This window comes from Leuciscus leuciscus (genome assembly GCF_965113295.1).
Source record: "Leuciscus leuciscus genome assembly, chromosome: 25".
In the NCBI taxonomy this organism is placed as follows: Eukaryota; Metazoa; Chordata; class Actinopteri; order Cypriniformes; family Leuciscidae; genus Leuciscus; species Leuciscus leuciscus.
This window is the reverse complement of record NC_138724.1, coordinates 12,679,449-12,701,201: the sequence shown is the minus strand read 5'-3', so window position 1 is coordinate 12,701,201 and position 21,753 is coordinate 12,679,449. Positions and strand designations below refer to the sequence as shown.

The 21,753-nt window shown below is 37.8% G+C and overlaps 1 protein-coding gene across 6 annotated transcripts; it reads left to right on the top strand.

The window, feature by feature from the left end:
• The first annotated feature begins 3,451 nt into the window (after nucleotides 1-3,451).
• Nucleotides 3,452-20,076, top strand: syt8 (synaptotagmin VIII). 6 transcript variants are annotated; one of them, XM_082160287.1, is made up of 9 exons: nucleotides 3,453-3,623; nucleotides 10,029-10,155; nucleotides 10,390-10,559; nucleotides 11,842-11,934; nucleotides 12,836-13,003; nucleotides 17,309-17,476; nucleotides 17,990-18,107; nucleotides 18,575-18,708; nucleotides 19,231-20,076. In XM_082160287.1, exons 2-9 carry the CDS (start codon nucleotides 10,056-10,058, stop codon nucleotides 19,468-19,470), a joined length of 1,191 nt encoding a protein of 396 aa, XP_082016413.1. In that variant the 5' UTR covers nucleotides 3,453-3,623; nucleotides 10,029-10,055; the 3' UTR covers nucleotides 19,471-20,076. The 6 variants fall into 6 exon arrangements, with proteins under 6 accessions (XP_082016416.1, XP_082016413.1, XP_082016417.1 ...); XM_082160289.1 differs by lacking the exon at nucleotides 3,453-3,623 and adding an exon at nucleotides 4,900-5,093; XM_082160288.1 differs by lacking the exon at nucleotides 3,453-3,623 and adding an exon at nucleotides 4,901-5,081.
• Nucleotides 20,077-21,753: the final 1,677 nt, after the last annotated feature.

Here is a 21,753-nt window from a genome sequence, read left to right as displayed (position 1 = left end):
TATCTTGCAATTGCAATTCTGACTTTACATCACGCAATTCTGACTTTACATCACGCAATTCTGACTTTACATCACGTAATTCTGACTTTACATCACGCAATTCTGACTTTACATCACGCAATTCTGACTTTATATCACGCAATAATTCTGACATTACATCACGCAATTCTGACTTTAGGCTACATTACGCAATTCTGACTTTACATCACGCAATTCTGACTTCACATCACGCAATTCTGACTTTAGGCTACATCACGCAATTCTGACTTTACATCACGCAATTCTGACTTTACATCACGCAATTCTGACTTTAGGCTATCACGCAATTCTGACTTTACATCACGCAATTCTGACTTTATATCACGCAATTCTGACTTTAGGCTACATCACACAATTCTGACTTTACATCACGCAATTCTGACTTTAGGCTACATCACGCAATTCTGACTTTACATCACGCAATTCTGACTTTATATCACGCAATTCTGACTTTAGGCTACATCATGCAATTCTGACTTTACATCACGCAATTCTGACTTTACATCACGCAATTCTGACTTTACATCACGCAATTCTGACTTTACATCACGCAATACTGACTTTATGTCACGCAATAATTCTGACTTTACATCACGCAATTCTGACTTTAGGCTACATCACTCAATTCTCACTTTATATCACGCAATTCTGACTTTAGGCTACATCACGCAATTCTGACTTTATATCACGCAATTCTGAGTTTAGGCTACATCACGCAATTCTGACTTTAGGCTACATCACGCAATTCTGACTTTACATCACGCAATTCTGACTTTAGGCTACATCACGCAATTCTGACTTTATATCACGCAATTCTGACTTTAGGCTACATCACGCAATTCTGACTTTACATCACGCAATTCTGACTTTAGGCTACATCACGCAATTCTGACTTTACATCACGCAATTCTGACTTTAGGCTACATCACGCAATTCTGACTTTACATCACGCAATTCTGACTTTATATCACGCAATTCTGACTTTAGGCTACATCATGCAATTCTGACTTTACATCACGCAATTCTGACTTTAGGCTACATCACGCAATTCTGACTTTACATCACGCAATTCTGACTTTACATCACGCAATTCTGACTTTACATCACGCAATACTGACTTTATGTCACGCAATTCTGACTTTATATCACGCAATAATTCTGACTTTACATCACGCAATTCTGACTTTAGGCTACATCACTCAATTCTGACTTTATATCACGCAATTCTGACTTTAGGCTACATCACGCAATTCTGACTTTAGGCTACATCACGCAATTCTGACTTTATATCACGCAATTCTGAGTTTAGGCTACATCACGCAATTCTGACTTTAGGCTACATCACGCAATTCTGACTTTACATCACGCAATTCTGACTTTAGGCTACATCACGCAATTCTGACTTTATATCACGCAATTCTGAGTTTAGGCTACATCACGCAATTCTGACTTTACATCACGCAATTCTGACTTTATATCACGCAATTCTGACTTTAGGCTACATCACGCAATTCTGACTTTATATCACGCAATTCTGAGTTTAGGCTACATCACGCAATTCTGACTTTACATCACTTAATTCTGACTTTAGGCTGCATCACGCAATTCTGACTTTACATTACGCAATTCTGACTTTATATCATGCAATTCTGACTTAATATCACGCAATTTTGACTTTATAACTCGCAATTGCTTCTTTATATCACGTAATTTTGACTTTATAACTCGCAATTGCTTTAGGCTATATCACGCAATTCTGACTTTATAACTTGCAATTGCTTCTTTATATCAGGCAATTCTGACTTTATATCACTAAATTCTAACTTTACAACTCACAATTGCGACTTTATATCACTCAATTCTGACTTTATAACTCGCAATTGCTTCTTTATATCAGCAATTCTGACTTTAACTCACAATTGCGACTTTATATCACGCAATTCTGAGTTTATAACATGCAATTGCTACTTTATATAATACAATTCTGACTTTATAACTCACAATTACGAGTTTATATCTTGCAATTCAGACTTTTTTCCTCAGAATTGCGTGATATAAATTCGCAATTCTTACTTTCTTTCTCATAATTGCATGATCTCGAAATCATGAAATTGAAATCATGAAATCTTCAGATTTTTTTCTCGCAATTCTGACTTTATAACATGCTACTTTATCACATCATTATTTTAAGTTATGAAAAAAAAAACTTGTTTAGAAGCTACGCCACGGAATCAAAAATTAAAAAGATAATTGCAACTTTTTATCTCACAATTGGGAGTTTAGATCTTGCAATTCTGACTTCTTTTCTCAGAATTGTGAGATATAATATTGAGTTTAGGCTATATCACAATTCTGAATAGCAAGATCTAAACTCCCAATTGTGAGATAAAAAGTTGCAATTATCTTTTTAATTTTTGATTCCGTGGCGTAGCTACTAAACAAGTTCCCATAATGCAGCGTTTTTGTTCTTTGAAAAATTCCTCAGAATGATTCAAACTGGTCGTGAGTTCGTAGGCATTTTAAACGGTTCATAAAAAAATAAAAAAAACATTTATTCGAGAATCGAACTACACTTTGCTGTGTAGCCTACTGTTTGTTTTGATTCACACACACAAACTGCTCCCGAATAGACTGGTTGCTGCTTATGTTTGTTCTTGCCGGCAGCAGGGAATAGCAGTACAAATGCTTTACCACTATATATATATATATAGAAATTTCTATATATTCTTATATTATTTCATTAATATTTATTTAGTAGATTAAGCAGTCCAGGAGATACAGATAGTCTACTAGCCATATAGTGCGAGGAACAGCAGGCCGACATTTACACTTACACTTACCAAAAATGAAAATTCGCTCATTCTTTTCTCACCCTTATGTCATTCCAGAAGTATGACTTTCTTCATATAAACAAAGATTTTTAGAAAAATAACCTCAACGTACAGTAAGTCTAGGATTTATCATTTGAATTAACACTGTTAATTAAAGTTGGCATGGAATGAAATGTAGGCTATTCCTTTGGTCCAAACACAAAAAAAATAGGTAGGCCTATAGTTGGAATATATCAAATGTTGTACATTACCAAACAAAGATTTGAACAAATAAATGAAGTTTAAAATGATAAATAAATACACTTTCCAAGTGTTAGGTTATTTAAACAGCAGTGTGGCAAGACTGGTTTCTGTTGAAATTTCCAGTCATATCTATGTTTTCTAGCATACAGTGTATTTCAAGAGCAAGAAGGAAGCTGTTTAGCACTTAAACAACTGATATTCAGATCTTCCTTAAGATTGTATTTGAATATTTTATATTTGACGTTATGTATATTTGACTTCCTCCACCAGTCTTCATAAGGTGTGCAGCTTGTTGTGTTAGGGCATATGCAGAAACAGTTTTGTGTATTATTGAGGTGTGGCGCATGTGCCTAACATTTCTCTCCATACTGAAGGAACACTTCGAGGAGAGCTGTCTAAGTGGCCTGGCCTCGGTTTCCAGCTATTTTTGCATTCCAGCACAAGACAATGACTTAATTGTTTAATACCACAGAACTGGAGAATAGGAACTGAGAGTCGAGGGTGAAAAAGGCAAGTTCAGTTATTGTGTATTTCATCATATTTTCTTGATAAGTTTCAGCTGGGTCTAACAAGTTCTAAGTAAATGTTGAGTATAGGCCTGTGTTCAGAAGTATTAGAATATATCAGTATATTTGAGTTGTCACGTTAAGTCAGACTGAAGTCTGTAAATAAAAGAACGTATTTCTTAAAACACTGATGACATTTTAGCAATTAGGACAAAACATTTTTTTAACAAGGTAAAATGTGAATGGGAGCATATGTGATACATGCTCACCAAAAAGAGGGGACTTATAATATAATATAATATAATATAATATAATATAATATAATATAATATAATATAATATAGTTTTATAAGTTTGACTGCTTTCTCCCTGTGTTGGTGTGGGTTTCCTCTATAGGTGATCTGGTGAATTGAAGACACCAAATTGTCAGTGAGTGTGAATATTTGACCCTTACAGAAAAACCACATGAATTACACATGTTTCACATGTGATCTCATGGGTTTCACATGGGAATTTACATGGGATTCACACAAAAATGTTCCAACAGCACACAATTACCGTGTGCAAAACACGTTTCACATGTGACCCACATGTGTTTTTTGCAAATTCATGTGGTTTTGAATTCAAGGGTTCTGTGATGGACGTCCAGGGTGTTTCCCTGGCTATGGCCTGAGACAGGATAGGCAATACATTGGTTTGGAAACTGAATCTTTATGTTTTAAACTACAACCGAGAAGTCAATTGCCAAACTGAACTAATAGTGCAAAAGTGTCACTATTTTTTACAATAATGTTCAATTTTATGTCGTAAATTAATGCTCTTAATGCTCACTTTGTAGCTATTGTGTGCCAATTATAGTTCCATATAGTTTTCAGACATAATAGTGAATTTAATAGTGAGTTATCGTTCTGCACAATTTATCCCTGTTTGGAAAAAGGGTGGATGGATGATACAATATAATACAGCTGCACTTCTTTCCCTTTGCCTTTTTGTGAAATTAAATTTTGTACTGACTTTACCCCTATATTTTCTCCTTCTTCATCTTTTCCCCCTCCATATTTTGTAGTGTCTCTCTCAATTTTAATCACTGTCATAAAAAGATTAAAAATGTCATAAAAGGCATTATAGGCAGCTGCTCTTCAAAGAAAAAAGGCCCAATCAAGTTGGATATTGAATATACTGAATCGTATGAATAGCAGAAGACTGAACTGGGATAAACAACAGGCTTTAGTTTGACCACATGATTAAAGCCTCAATAGCTGTTTCTTTTGATCAGTAAAAGTGCTCATTCTAATGGCTCTTTCCTGAGCTGGTCAGTGGGCAGTGACTTCCTTCCCCTCTCCGTGGCTGGACCGCTCATTCACACGGTTTAGGAATGTGTTCATACCATACAGAATATTAATCTTTACGTTTTATACGACAACCGAGGAGTCAAGATCCGAACTGAACTCAGTCTACAACAGTGAGTGTCACTGTAAGGCTCTTTTTTGATATTATGGTTCACGGTTTCTTTATGCTCAGTTTGTAGTAATTGTGTGCCACTATAATTATACCTGTAGATTAGTTGTGTTCATGTCATTTGCAGATATAGTGTATTTTGTTGCATCAGTATTTACTCATATTTCTTTGAGGATAAGAATCTCGAAACTGGGACTCGTACTACTTTATTACTTTGCTGTGGGATTGCAACAGTATTGATTGTGAAAATGTTGAAATGTTTTGATTGTATTCTCAATGCAGTATTGTTTCATTTTTATTACTGTTTCACTGAAAAAGAATGTTATCTGTACACTTTATGTACACCCAGTTTTAATGGGCGTCTGTCAACTGGTTGTTTAACTTTGGTGGTGACGAAACGCTCTTTTTGTCAGGCAACTGAGAGTTGAATGAGTTACTATATGTACAGTATATATACTTACACACACACACACACACACACACACACACACACACACACACACACACACACACACACACACACACACACACACACACACACACACACACACTAGTATACTAAAACCTTATGGCAGACCATTTGTGTTGCGACTAGATATTTTACCTCTTGTTTCAAGTTGTCTCTATTTTATTTTAAAGGAATAGTTCACTCCAAACGTAAAATTCTGTCATTATTTACTCATCCTCATATTGATTCAAACCTTTAGAGTTTCTTTTCTTTTTTTTGGTGGAACACAACAGGAGAATAAGACAAAAAACTTTTTTTCTTTCTTTTCCTTTTATTCTTTCATTTTCATTTCCGATTATGCCTAATTTTATATTTCCTATGGGTTTGGAATGATATACTGAAAGAATTTCTATTTCTGGGTGAACTATCCCTTTCATTTTAAGTCAACTATTCTTTTCAGGATGACTAAAATGTTGCAATACCATTTTAACCAGTAGGGGGCGTCACAAAACAAAGTTACTAAGGCAAGGCAAGTTTATTTATATAGCACATTTCATACACTATGGCAATTCAAAAAGCAAGGAAAATTAAAACAGTTATTCAAAGTGCTTTAGAATGTAATTAAAATAATCATGGTAATTCAAAGTGCTTTGCATAGAAAATAAACACAAAATAAAAGCAAGGGTAATTAAAACAGTTATAAAAGGAATTAAAATATATAAATGATACAGTTATAAAATGAATTAAAGTAAAAAGATGATACATAGCATAAACTTCTCATCCGGAATATCTTACTTTGCATATAGTTTTACTCTGACACTGTGTCTGTGGTGTTTATTCGGCGCGCATTAGAATTCTATTGGGCGTCTTCGATGGACCTGATTTTTCCCTATAATCGGACAGGAGGAGCTCTAGGACTGACCTCGGGTTCACTGCCCCATCAGTCCGCACCCCAAAAAACGAATTTGTTCGGAAGCTCTAGGAATGGAGTCGACCCAGTCCGCACCCCACAAAACCTCTACTACTCCACTACTCCACCACAGACCCATGTCATTAGCTTGGTTTCATCTCTCAATTTCCCCAATTAAGCGATTTATATTTCTCCATGACCCAATTCTCATTGCCATTTGAGTTTAGAATCAAAAGGAGGATGCAGAAATAAAATACAATGTAATCGGACGCACAGTGGCACAGTGCTCATTCAGTAAATGCACAGCTAAACAGAAGTGTTTTGAGTCTGGTTTTGAATGTGACTATTGTAGGAGCACATCTGATCTCTTCTGGAAGGTGGTTCTAGTTGGTTTAGAAACCCTTGGTTTCTAGTTGATGTGATCCTAATGATCTGAGTGATCTGTTAGGTTTATATTCAGTGAGCATATCTGCAATGTATTGAGGTCCTAGGCCATTGAGTGATTTATATACCAGTAATAATACTTTAAAATCAATCCTAAATGTAACTGGGAGCCAATGTAAAGACCTGAGGACTGGTGTGATGTGTTCATGTTCTGGTTCTGCTCAGCGTTCTGTATGAGCTGCAACTGTCTTATGGTATTTTTGGGAAGGCCAGTGAGGAGTCCATTACAATAATCCACCCTGCTGGTGATGAAAGCATGAACAAGTTTCTCTAAGTCTTGTCTGGAAACAAAGCATCTAATTCTTGCAATATTTTTTAGATGATAGTATGCTGATTTAGTTATTGCTTTGACATGACTACTGAAACTAAGGTCTGACTCCAGAATTACACAGAGATTCCTGACTTGATTTTTAGTTGTTTGACCCCTAGAGTGAAGGTATGCGTTCACTTTGAGAACTTCATCTTTGTTTACAAACTCAATGACTTCAGTTTTGTCTTTGTTTAACTGAAGAAAGTTGTGGCACATCCAACTGTTGACTTTGTCAATGCATCGGCACAGGGAGTCAATGGGGCTGTAATCGTTAGGCGATAGGGCTAAGTACAGCTGTGTGTCGTCTGCATAGCTGTGGTAAGCAATTTGGTTATTTCTCATCATTTGGCTCATTGGGAGCCTATACAGGTTGAACAGGAGTGGCGCAAGAATTGAGCCTTGAGGGACTCCGCATGTCATGGATGTCCACTCAGACTTATGGTCTCCTATACTCACATAATAACCTCTCCCATCTACTGTAAGTATGACCTGAACCATTTTAGGACTATCCCAGAAAGCCCCACCCAGTTTTCCAGCCTGTCAAGAAATATGTTATGATCGACAGTGTCAAATACAGCACTGAGGTCGAGTAGTACCAGCACTGATGTTTTGCCTGAATCAGTATTTAGCTGAATATCGTTTATTATCTTTATGAGCGCTGTTTCTGTGCTGTGATGTGGTCTGATAGCAGATTGAAAATTGTCAAAGTATCCATTGAAGTTGTTCAGCTGATTGAAGACAACTTTTTCAATAATCTTGCCTATGAAAGGAAGATTTGAGATTGGTCTGTAATTGCTCAATATGTTGGAGGGGCTTGACAACTGCAGTTTTAAGGGACTTTGGAAAAGTCCCAGAGAGAAGTGAGGAGTTTACCACTTCTAGGAGATCTGCTTCTGAGCAGTTTAACACTTTTGAAAAAGGAGTTGGGGAGTGTGTCAGGGGCGCAGGTTAATGTTTTAAGGTGCTGTACTGTTTCTTCCAAAATTTTACCATTAATTTTTTGATCTGATCTATCTTACCTCAGTGCCACACGAGGATATGCTGATCGCCTTTCTGATATTATTGATTTTCTAAGAGAAGAAGGAAACAAACTCACAGCATTTGCTGTCTGAGAGCATTTAACTGTGAATCTGGCTTGGGGGGTTTGTTAGACTCAAAAAGAGTGCGTGTGTTATTTATGTTTCTGTTTATAATATTTGAGAGGAAAATCTGTCTAGCTTTGCCTAATTCCACATTGAAAGCATGAAGGCTGTCTTTATAGATGTTATAATGGACTACAAGTTTTGTCTTCTGCCACATGTGCATATTTTGCACTGCTGTTGAGTTTCTCCAAGGTGCTTTTTGTCTGCCACTCTTCTTCCTGACTTTCACAGGAGCAATATCATCAATTACACTCTGTACTTTTGAGTTAAAGGACTCAAGGAGAGAATCAACAGAGTCTGCAGATATGCTTGGGGTTAAAGATATGGCCTTTATCAATACACACTAGTGTTCTCATTTAAGCATCTCTTCTTGACAGACAGTGCTACATCCTTAATAACAATCGATGAAATGTTTAGACCCTTACTGATAAGTAAATCTAGAGTGTGTCCACGATTGTGTGTGGGTCCGTGTACATGTCCGTGTACTGTTCAACATCAAAAGTATTATGATTTATTTTGCCAAATTAGTTTCTGCATTATCTATGTGAATATTAAAATCCCCAGCAATAGCAAAACAGTCAAAATCTGAAGAAATTGTTGATAACAGCTCTGTAAAGTCCTCAGCAAAGGCTGGAGAGTATTTTGGAGGCCTGTAAATAATGATAAGTGAAATGCGTGGAGCACCTTTTAACACAATGCCCAGATATTCGAAAGACGGGTAATTCCCAAATGATACTTGCTTACATTGATAGACATCTTTAAAAAGAGCAGCTAGACCCCGCACCTCTCCTACCCACTCTGCAGACTCTCATAAAAGTAAAGTTAGGAGGGGTTGTTTCATTGAGGACTGTTGCACTGCAGCTGTAGCCAAGTTTCATTTAGAAACATAAAGTCCAGGTTGTTTGTGGTTATTAAGTCGTTGACTAGAAGTGATTTATTTTTAAGTGATCGGTTGTTTAAAAGTGTTAACTTGACAGTATTATTTTTTCCCCCACAGCAATCTTAGTTTGAAATGTAACAGGCAGCAGATTAGATAGGTTTGCTGTATGGCTTGAGAAGACCTTAGACTTTCTATCATGTAATATAACAGAAATAGAGAAAGATACAGGAACACTGGATTCCCGCTTGTTCTGTAAACATTTTAGAAAGTTACTGTTATCATAGCCGGGACCCGACACATATCACTGAGTGCTGGTATCAGTTGTTTCTGGTTCACTTCGAGCTGATGGAGGAGGGTGTTGGCCCTGGCGTTGTGGCAGAGGCCGAAGAGCTCTCACAGGGGGAGGGCGAGCTGGGCCCGCAGGCTTTGGTGGTCGCCCCTTTTTGGTTGATATCTGGGGGCTTGCAGCAAAGGAGTGGGATAGTTTAGTTCCAGCATATATCAGTTCTTCCATTTTCTCTGAGAAGCACAGAAGTGGAGATGCTACAGAGAGGAAAAACATGTCTGGTGAGAGGGGCTGTTGCTCTGGTGTTTCCAGCTGTGACATGTTGTCCTGGTTTTCCTGGCTGTTTTCCAGAAAGTCATCCTTGGGTGCTGAATCTTGGAGCAGGTCTAATCTGTCACAGTCTGTCTGTGGTGAGCTCTGTGGGCAGGGCTCAGCTGAGATTGTGTCAATGAGATTGTGTACTAACTCAAACCATACGTTTTTTAAAAACTCTTGCCAGCAACCCACTTTCTTTTCTTTGTGCATTTCCAGTGATCCACCGGTCTCATCTATTTCACCATGACACCAAGACCGCCAATAAAACCAACTAAAACACTTCATGCCAACACCACAACAGCTGCTCCGGGGTTCCTGCCCTCTTTACTGGACAGGATTCCTTGTAAGTATATCATATGAATCCTCTTTTTAGCACCTGCTCCACAGGCCCCTATCTAATTCCACACCTCTTGCACATTTCTTGCTTCTCAATTTTCACTTGCTACAAGTTTAACTTGCCCTGAGTCTCCTGGCCGTGGTCTCGCCTCATCCTTCAGATGTGTTTCATGGTGCTATAATGGACTGCTGCTTTGCTACCGTGATGAAAGATGGAATATTGTTGTTTTTGTCACAACAGTGCCAAGATGGGCCATCTATGCTATATTTGCCGCCATCCTCCTGCTCATTCTTATCTGCATGATATGCTGCTGTGTAAAATGCTGCTGCAAAGGGAAAAAGAAGAGGAAGAAGAAGCTGGACCAGAAGATCAGTATGAAAGGGATCTCAGGAACTACAACCGCAGCACTGGTGAGAGATGGATCGTCCATGCTTGTGGATGGTGGATAATTTTTTCTTCTAGCCAGCAATAAGTTTAAAGGGATAGTTCACTTTGAAATTAAATTTTGGTATGTTTTAGCTTACCTCAAGGGCATCCAAGATGTAGGTGTCTTTTTTTCCGCAGTAGTTTCAATTTTGATATTTTTAGGTCAAACCGTTCTTGTCTGTCAGTCATATAATGCAGGTCGATGGTCACTTGTCTCAAACAGCATGCACAGAGTCCAAATTAAAACAATTCCCCGTCGTCCAAATTAAACAATTCCCCATCGTCAGTACACATTGATGGCCTAAGACACGAAACGAGCGGTTTATGTGAGAAAACGAATATAAGCCAATCAGTGGTTCGAGTTAAAATTGGGTACATTCGATTAGCATGAAAACACATCCCAGAGAACGGTCGACTCGGTACCCATGTGTTATTAACCCCTAGGTTCATTTTGCGCTGGAATTGTCCTTTAAATAGTTCTCCTCAAATACTTCCATGCTTTTAACAATACTTTTATTGCTCTATAATCTTACAGTATGTCAATGTATCATTTTTGTCTGTTTTTATTTCTCCTGAGAGATTTTAAAAGGTGAGGTGTGTAATTTCTGTGGCAAGATGAAAAGAAAATACAATTGTTGTTAAACAGGTTTCCTCAAACACTCCCATCATCTTCTATTGGTTGAAAAACCATAGTCCCGGCTTCAAATCTCACGCCATTGGCTGTCACTGTTGCTATGTCAGGTTAATCAAAAGGTCAATAATAATGCAGCATAATACCTTGGAACGCTATCTGTTAGCATTCCCATTCATGCCAAAGGGATTACTTCACCTTTAAGCGGAAAATCAGAGACAAAGTTGACAAACCACCGCCAGCATTTTTGATAATTTTCAGAAAACTTTCTTGGCCCCCAGATTGAATATTTTGTTGTATGAATATCTGAACATGCAATATATATATATATATATATATATATATATATATATATAAAAAGAGGAAGAAAGAAAAGAGCCTCTGCTTTTAAGCCTCTGCAACTCTGCTTTTTCTGCTCTGCGCCCCCTACTATATAACAGTCAAAACATGGATTGCTTGAAATTTCAGTCAATGGTGGGAAAGAGTTGTGTCATAAATGACTGAAAAATACCATCAATGGCGGAGAAAGAGTTAACATATCTGAGAGCGCCTTTAAGTTTGTGAAAATCAACCTCTGAGCAATAAAATATTCCTCTGGGTGGCATTCACTAAGGGGATTCTGGATGTACTGACAGGTCCAGCTTGAGACAGAGGATGTGGAGTATGGATCAGACCAACAGAGGGGAAAACTGCAGTATTCACTGGAGTTCAATGCATCCATTTCAGAGGTAAATGCATCACTTTCACTGATTTTACAGTGTTGCCCTCAACTGGCAGGATGTATGAACTAATTAACTTTCATTCACCTAGTTCAGGGGTGTCCAAACCTGTTCCTCGGGGGCCACTGTCCCGCAGAGTTTAGCTCCAAGTACCTAAACACACCTGCCTGGAAGTTTCTAGTATGTCTAGTTAGACTTTGATTAGCTGGTTCAGGTGTGTTTAATTGGGATTGGAGCTAAATTCTGCAGGACAGTGGCCCCCCAGGAGCTGGATTGGACACCCCTGGCCTAAGGCTGAATCCGAATTTGCCCCCTAAACCCTCAATCACTATTCCCTACATTAGTCCACTAATACTGTTTGAAGGAGTGAATGAAAACGAGTGAGCGAATTCGGACAGCCGTTGATCACACATCGGTTGTACACTTGTTATTGCGGTGCAATGTGGGATTGAATGAGTGCACTCAATAAAGTCCATTATGGTTTCGGACACCACTACAAATGGCTGTCCCCTCAAATAATGCCATATTTGAGGGCATAGGGGGCGATTTCAGATGCAGCCCTAGTTCATACATGTGTTCATTCCAAAATGCAAATATCTTTAGAGGAAAAAATCTGAAGTATGCACAATGCACAAACAGTCTTGAATATTATAAAGCAGTAGTAGAAAGTATGATATTTACATTGATATTCTGTCATAATAACCTGAACGACACTAAATCTATGAAAGTGAATATGTAATGACCAAAGGTGTTAAACCAAATCAAAACTACTTTATGTTTTATATTCTTCTAAGTCACCATTATTTGTCTTAATTTGTATTGCTCTGCTTGCTCAAGACACTCTATCAATTAGCCTAATGAAACTGTATTTAAGATCATAAACCTATATGTATACCATATTTCTCATCAGCTGACCGTAGGAATAAAAGAAGCTGCCGCTTTGAAAGCGATGGATTCAGGAGGGACATCTGACCCTTATGTGAAAATCTACATCCTTCCCAACAAGTCCAAAACATATGAGACGAAAGTCTTCAGGAAAACCCTTAACCCTGTGTTCAATGAAAATTTCAAATATCAGGTAAACCATGAAGCATATAAAATCTTTCACTATCACAAGGTCATATATGCATGTGGTGGAAAACTGTTATCAGAATTCTGTTATCAGCTCGAACAATGACCTGATGCTTGGTCAATCTCATTAAAATTTAGTTGTTGACTCTTTCACCGCCAGTTTTTTTTCGAAAACGTTGCCAGACACTTTTTGCTTGAATATCTGAATATGCAATATATCAGAAGAAAGAACAGAGCCTCTGCCTTTAAACAAAAAGCCTGTTTATTCTAGCTTCATGCTTTTTTTTTTATATATTTTATATACCATTTATAGATGGCGCCGTTGTGTGTGGCTTGCCGTCGGACGCCTGGTCCAGTCCTTAGTTTGTTTGTTTTATGCTGTTTGATCTTTTATTTAACACAATGCGCTTCCTCAATATTGATATATGACAGACTAACTCTTTTAAGTTTGCAAACTAGTACAAACGATCTGATATATCAAGCGCGAAACGGCTCATCTCACTCATCTCCGTTTCTGACGTCCATACCTGGTTACCTGCGCCGCTGGCCGTGGTCTCTACCGGTGAGGAGGCGTAGGAGAAAACGCGGAAGACGGGGTGGCTTTGCCGTTAAGTTGAAGCATTTCCTGGCTCAACAACAACAAGAGTCGCCTCGATCCTTTCTGGGTTTCCATGTGAAGGGTTTGGTCGGCGATTTCTCCATTCGCTGGCGCTCTCTGGACCCAGTGTATCAATGGAATAAGAACACTTCAATGACTATGGCTGAAGCTGCTCCGCTACCTGCCTACGGCTCGCCTCGTTTTTACCGCGCTGGAGTTTGTGTGAGTAATCTTCAACGTTTTTCTCGGATTCGGAATTCGGAGTTGACTGAAAATCTACCTGGTCTAAGGATAGCGTTGCTAAATGCCAGATCAGTGGTAAATAAGACTGTTATTATTAATGACTTCTTCTCCTCGCGGGACCTTGATTTTTTATTTATTACTGAAAGCTGGCTTACAAATGGGGACTTAAGTCCGTTTTCTGATCTTTTGCCACAAAACTGTTTGTTTTTTAATTCACCACGTACAACAGGCCGTGGTGGAGGACTGATCTCTATTTTTAAAGACAGATTTTCTTGCAGCCAAACTATGTTTCATGCTTATCAGAGTTTGAGTACATTTGAGCTGAATGGTCCACTACTGGTTGCTTTGATATACCGTCCTCCTAAGCACAATATACATTTTTTAAACGAGTTTGCAGACTTCTTGGGGGAATTTTTACCCAAATTTGATAAACTGTTAATCCTCGGTGATTTTAACATTCATGTGTGTTGCAAAACGGACTCATTATCTAAAGAATTTTCTAATCTGATTAATGCCTTTGATTTCATTCAGTATGTGAATGTCCCGACTCATCAGTCGGGACATACTCTTGACCTTGTGCTTTCTTATGGCATTTCACTTTATGAGTTTGAAGTAACTGAAAACGGGTTTTCTGACCATAAAACTGTTATGTTTTCTGTTCCCTGGGTACCAACTTGTACTAAAGCTACTAAATGTGTTCGTAAATCTAGAATAATTACTCCATCTACTAGCATATCCTTTTCATTAGCTTTTTGTGATGCTGTTCAAACAGTTGACATAAGTCAGTGTGATCTGAGTCCAGATGAGCTCCTACTTAATTTTAACTCGACTTCTTTGATTATCTTGGATTCAATTGCTCCTGTAAAGACTTTAAAGCTCAAACCTAGATCTGAACCCTGGATTGACGATAACGTTCGTGCCTCGAGGCAGATCTGTAGACGGGCGGAGCGAAAGTGGAAAAAGGACCGGCTTCAGATTTCGCTGGAATTATTTAGAAATTCATTATTTAATTATCAGAAGGCAATGAAAGAATCGAAATCAAGGTATTTTGCAGACATTATCAATAATAATTTCCATAGGCCAAAAACTCTTTTTACTGTTTTTAACACTGTTGTCAACCCAACGGTTTCAAAGTACCCTGCTGTGTCAAAAACAATGTGTGAGGATTTTCTGAGATTCTTTGTTGACAAGATTAATTCTATCAGGCGGGGGATATCTCACCCTGATTCTGATCCGTCCATCTACTCTGTTTGCTGTGCAGAGTTTAGTCAATTCAAACCTATTTCTTTTGAATATCTTCAAGAAATAGTTTGCCGGCTTAAGCCGTCAGGCTCTACTGTTGACATCTTGCCTCCTTATTTCCTGAAGCAAGTTCTTGATGCAGTGGGTCCATATCTTGTGACTTTGATTAACCGATGCTTTGAAACTAGTTCTGTACCTGATGTGTTAAAACATGCTACAGTATATCCTTTGCTCAAGAGACATAACTTAGATCCTACTGTTTTAGAAAACTACAGACCAATTTCAAATTTGTCGTTTATTACAAAGATCCTCGAGAAAATAGTGCTTTTACAATTGCAGAGTTTTTTAGATGAAAATAAGATATTTGAGGTCTTTCAATCAGGTTTTCGAAAATTCCATTCTACAGAGACTGCACTCCTGAAGGTTTTAAATGATATTCTACTTACTGGCGACTCTGGAAACCATTCTGTGCTTGTGCTCCTAGATTTGAGTGCTGCGTTTGACACTGTTGACCATGCAGTCCTTCTTACTCGCCTGGAGCACTGCGCAGGCATAACAGGAAGCGCTCTTGAATGGTTCAAATCATATCTTTTAAATAGATGTTTTAATGTTAATATGGGTGAACACTCATCTGAGTCAGCTCCTTTAGCATGTGGTGTACCTCAGGGTTCCATCTTAGCTCCGATTCTTTTTTCTTTGTATATGCTACCATTGGGTTCTATTTTTAGGAAGCATGGTCTGTCTTTTCACTGCTATGCAGATGACACTCAAATATATCTGCCCTTAAAAAAGAGTTCCAATGGCTTAGAAGCACTCATGACTTGTTTGGCTGATGTGAAAGCCTGGCTGTCTCTAAATTTTCTTAATTTTAATGAGAGCAAAACTGAGATAATAGTATTCGGTCCTTCAGACTCCGTTAGTACACCAAAAATAAATTTTGGTGAGTTATCTTCCTCTGTAAAACCTTGGGTTAAAAATTTAGGGGTTATTTTTGATGATAAGCTGAAATTTGATAAACACATCAATACTGTGGTCAGATCATGTTTCTTTCAGCTTAGACTACTAGCTAAAGTTAAACCCATTTTGTCGAGTAAAAATTTTGAACAATTGATCCATGCTTTCATTACGACGAGACTGGATTACTGTAACTCACTATATTTTGGGATTAGCCAGTCAGCTTTATCCCGGTTACAAATAGTTCAAAATGCAGCTGCTAGACTCTTAACCAGGACTAAAAAACGGGAGCACATTACACCAGTTTTACGTTCTTTGCACTGGTTGCCCGTGCGTTATCGAGTACATTTTAAAATGATTCTTTTGGTGTTTAAATCATTAAATGGTCTGGCCCCTCCGTATCTTTCGGAATTACTTATTGAGTATCGTCCGGTTCTTTCTCTCCGGTCATCTAACCAGAAACTGCTATGTATCCCAAAGTCAAAGCTGAGGTGCAGAGGCAACCGGGCTTTTTCAGTAGCTGCCCCCAGATTATGGAATGCATTACCTCTGTGTATTCGCTCTGTATCATCCTTATCTGTTTTTAAAACTATGCTAAAAACGCATCTTTTTGAATTAGCATATACTTAGTGAGGAAGTGGTATTGAAATGTTTGTTTTATTATGATGTTTTTATTGCTTATTTGTTCTGTGCAATTGTCTATTATAAGATGTGCAGCACATTGGTCAACCTCGGTAGGGATAAATGGTGCTATATAAATAAATTTGACATTGACATTGACATTGACATATCACCATTTGAATGTGAGTAAGTTTCATGAAAAAAAGCAACATTTGAGCAAAAAGCTGATAAAAACGAGTTTTTATCAACGACTTCATCCAGATCAGATTCAGAATGATGATCAAAACATAGATCGATTAGATCAAGTCCATCAACATCCCCAAAGCTTTACAGTCATAAACTTTTCCTGGGTCGACATTTTATTCAGTAACATTAGGCAGTTTTGATTTATATGCTGTTAAATGGTGATGATCGCGTTACTTTACATATGCATATGCTTACGTATGCTATCTCTTGTTTCTGCTTCTTCTTCACCTGTGTTTTGATCAGGAGATTCTGTACTCTTTCAGAAGGAATGTCATAGCGCCCCCTACAGTATAACAGTGAAAACACAGAAAGCTGGAAATGTCCATCAATGGCGGGGAAAGAGTTACATTTACAGCCTAGTTAGAGTAACTAAACACTGATATGTTGTTTTCACCACTCTTATTTTAGATCCCTCAGAAGGAGCTGATTGAGTCGATATTGGTGATGCAAGTCTATGACTTTAACAAATTCTCCAAACATGACATCATCGGTGAGATCAGACTGAATCTGTCCACAGTGGACTGGAATCATGTGATAGAGGAGTGGCGTGATCTGAGCAAAGCTTCCAAACATGAGGTTCAGTTCAGTACTTCAATCCACATACAGTATGTTGTCAAGTTCAATGTAATTTTTCATGTGGCTAGTTCACATCAATTATATTCATATGAAGTGCAAAGTGTCATCCTCGCCTAAAGGGAAATAAGTTGTTTTGCCCCTTCTCTTTCTATTGCTTTGGTATGGCTTACACTGAATATTGAAAGAACCAAATCTTTTGACAATGACTACAGCAGGTGGATTTTGTTTCCATCACGTCACCATAGAACATCATGTAAAATTACAGTGAGTCCCCCTGGAGCAACCTTATGTTAAGTGTCCTACTCAACGGCACATTGGTGATAGCTTATGTGTCAACCCTTGTTCAGACCAGATGGTTGGTTGGGTCAGGACACCCCGGAAATCTACGATTTTAAATTTGTCTATAAAGTCTACGATTTGACCCCATGCACATCAATAGGTTTAGAGCTAAGAGCATTCTCTATGCATAACATGTCTGCTAACTGCATCTTTCATCTTGTGCCCATATAATAGCAAGAGCATCTGGGAGAGATCTGCTTTTCTCTTCGTTATGTCCCGACTAGTAGTAAACTCACTGTGATCATACTGGAAGCCAAGAACCTGAAGAAGATGGACCAGGGAGGCTCTTCAGGTGAGACACTCACATACTAAAATGTCCTACATCCTCAAAAGTCTTGTCTGCAATCACTCCTGATTGCATCTCAACACTATATAAAACATAGACTCTTTGGAAAACCATGCCTCTACCTACATTTTTGCGTGGCTCCTCGTATGAAACTATGTTATGACCTCAAAACACTTACCATAGTGCATGATTTGTAAACTAATACATTTTCAGGTCTATATCACATAATCAATGGGTTTCTGATTTAGGAAACTTTGCACTTGCATGTCACAATAAAGGAGCTCAAAGTCTTGTAGAAGCAAACTAAATGTGTAAATGTATAATTAGGCCTAGAACTTCTTTTACCGTTCTTATTTCCTCTTTATTCCATTAAATCCCCTTTAAACCATTTTTCAAGATATGGTTGCTTTCAAGCAGCTATAGAGTAGGTTTTGCATAGAAATTGATTGATAGTTCTGTTTTTTGTTCGGTAGACCCTTATGTGAAAGTTCAATTGGTTCTGGATAAGAAGAAGTGGAAGAAGAAGAAAACATCAGTGAAAAAGCGAACATTGAATCCATACTTTAATGAATCTTTCACTTTCGAAGTATCGTTTGAACAGATTCAGGTGAGTAATACCTAGAGACTGCTTGCTTAGATGAATCAAGGGTCCAAAATCTGGATCCATTGTACAGATCTTCAGTCTTCAGGCAACTTTCAATGCGTTTGAATTCGCTGGCAAACTTTTGAGTTCCACAGAGGAACTTTGCGTTTGCTAGCAAAACTTATTGCATTCTTTGCAAGCTTTGTTTTTTAGAGGAAGGCAAAACGTTTGCAAGCAAATGTTGAATTGAATTGAAAATTGAAATTTTCCCCCCATCTCATATATTTTACATTTTCATGTCCTTCTAGGAGCTTTGTACCATTGTGATGTTCGTCCTAATTTTTTTGCCGAGTTTTCTACTGAGGTGGAAAACCCCCCAGTTTTTATTGCTTTGGTTTTATTAATTTCTGTGATAACAACTAAGGTTGTAATATCACAATATCATCTCTAAATTGTGATTTCAACCACATCAAGCAACTTCACTTCATTTAAAGCCAATTTTACTGGCACTGGAGTAATTTTCTTCACTCATTATTCCTCATACAGAAAGTCCAGCTGGTCATCTCAGTGTGGGATCATGACAAAATGAGCAGAAATGATGCGATTGGCAAGATCTATCTGGGCTGTGATGCTACAGGAAACCAGCTGCGTCACTGGGCGGATATGCTGTCCAACCCACGCAAACCTGTGGCTCAATGGCACACATTACTCTCTGCTGAACAGGTGGACACAACGCTGGCCTTGAAGCACACGTTAAAGATCCCATTTACAAACAAAAACTTTTGAGAAACCTCTACTAACATGACACAATGTTCACAACCAGAAGTTGTTCCCATTCCTTTATGCTTTGTATGCCCAGACTAAGGACCAATAAGAAAAAAAAATCTTATTTCTTGCCATTCTTCTTCATTTATTTATGACAGTTCATAATGTTTAAGTGGGTAAATTTCCTTCATTTTCAGAATTTTGGAAGTACCAGAATAGCATGGGAAGTAACTAAAAGTAGTGATGCTACATTTTAAAATAGCAAGCTGCTAATGACAAAAAGCTGTTTTTTTTTATTTTAGTTTGGTTGAGTAATGTAATAATTACGCACACAGTTTTACAGTTACAGTAGCGAGCCAAGAGAATAATCACATTCAGTCTCATACATTGTATTCTCCAACATATGTAGTTGTTTGGAAGTCCAATACATTTAAGTCAATCTTTCAAATGGATGGTTCATGTAAATCAAGCGGTTTAAAGAATGATTCGCCGATTAATTTGTGTCCCTGCACATAATTTCCTGCTATCTATTTTATATCTCCTTTTTTGTAGTTATATTGCTGCTGTATTTCAAGTCAGTCTTAACAAAAATGTATTTGTATAAATAAAACCCTAATTGAGATCAAAGCCCTTCTCATGTATTAAAGCTTGGGATTTCTTTTTTTTTACAAACAGTCAGGAGCATAAGTGTGATTTTGACATTGGTGATTTTATGTTCTCATCAATTTCATGATCTCAAAGCCTTTATTTGTAGATTTTGTTGCCAACCCACTCATACATCATAACAACATTTTGATTATGTAAACCAACACAACGACATTACAATTTAGCTTTCCGTACTTTACGCTGGAACATCTAAATTTATAGACTTTTTATCTTCAATAGTTCGGATTGAGCTGATCAACAAACGGACAGGGAACTACGTCATCACGTTGAAAAGTACCGCCCCACTGTTTACAATGCGACCGTACGTAGGAGGATAGTTCAAATAGTATTGTTTGCTATTATATATATAGTAATAGTATTCAGTGAATATGAATATGAATAGTATATGAATAACATTCTGATGAATATGAATAGTAGTTCAAATAGTATTGCCGGCGCCGGCGTGACCTTTCAACGTGATGACGTACACTCTAAACAAAAATGGTGCTAAATAGCACTAAAAGTGGTTCATTGGCTTGTAATCATAGGGGAACCACTTTAAGTGCCATATAGCACCTACCTTTGTCAAATGGTGCTATGTAGAACCATAAGAGGTGCCATATAGCACCTTAACCACCCCAAATAACCGCTAAAGAACCGCTGAAGAACCAAACTGGGCTAAACAGGTTCTTTAAATGGTAGTGGTGCTATATAGCACCTTAACCACTGCAAAGAACCCCTGAAGAACCGCTGAAGAACCATTTTTTTTTAGTGTGTAGTTCCCTGTCCGTTTGTTGATCAGCTCAATCCGAACTATTGAAGGTAAAAAGTCTATAAATGATATATATTTTTTGAAAATGACCTATCGTTTCGCTAGATAACAACCTCTTCTTCAGCTGTGATCGCGTACAGCCCGTTTAAACACTTCAAAGACTAGTTGAAACTGCATTGATTTGGACTTAAAAACGATGGTAACCAATGAAGTCCATTGTTAGAAGAAAAATCCAGAAATGTTTTCCTCAAAAAACATCATTTCTCTCCCACTGCTGAAAGAAAGACATGGATATCTTGGATGGCATTGGGGTGAGTAAATTATTAGGACATTTTCATTTTGGGGTGAACTAATCCTTTAAATTCGTCATGAAACTGAAGTTGAGAGTCTTTTCTTCCCTATTAGGACTTGTATCAGCACTGTAAAAAAAAAATTACATCCCCAAGTCAAAAATTTCTAGTGACTGATAACATCTAAATTTTTCAATTAGTCTGACGTATTATTTCTCATTGAGCCAATGTTAACAGACTATTGCAACAAGAATTGCACTTGGGCCAATTACAAAATTTAGATGTGACCAGTCACTAGAAAATTTTGACCTGGAGAGGTTAGAAATTTTTTACAGTGAGAGTGAAACGTCTTCTCAACAAAACAAAATGTAGGGCAGGACTTGAATTCGTCAACTGGGAATTTATTAATTGGTTGGATGGTTGTGGTTTGCTATTGGTGGATCTCATGTGAGTGACAGGTTGTTCCACCCTCACGACAGTAAACATGAGAGAAGAGAAGAGATGTCGCTGCAAGAAGGAGGGGAAGTTATTTTGATTAAAGATTATGAGGACACATGAACAAAAAAATTATGATGTGCACAGATAAATTATTTCTTA

Bases quoted from the DNA above. Each gene is read 5' to 3' on its own strand.
- syt8 (XM_082160287.1), top strand. From the start codon at position 10,056: ATGACACCAAGACCGCCAATAAAACCAACTAAAACACTTCATGCCAAC. The intron at 10,560-11,841 runs GTGAGAGATGGA...ATGTACTGACAG, and splicing joins GAACTACAACCGCAGCACTG to GTCCAGCTTGAGACAGAGGA. The intron at 13,004-17,308 runs GTAAACCATGAA...CTCTTATTTTAG, and splicing joins ATGAAAATTTCAAATATCAG to ATCCCTCAGAAGGAGCTGAT.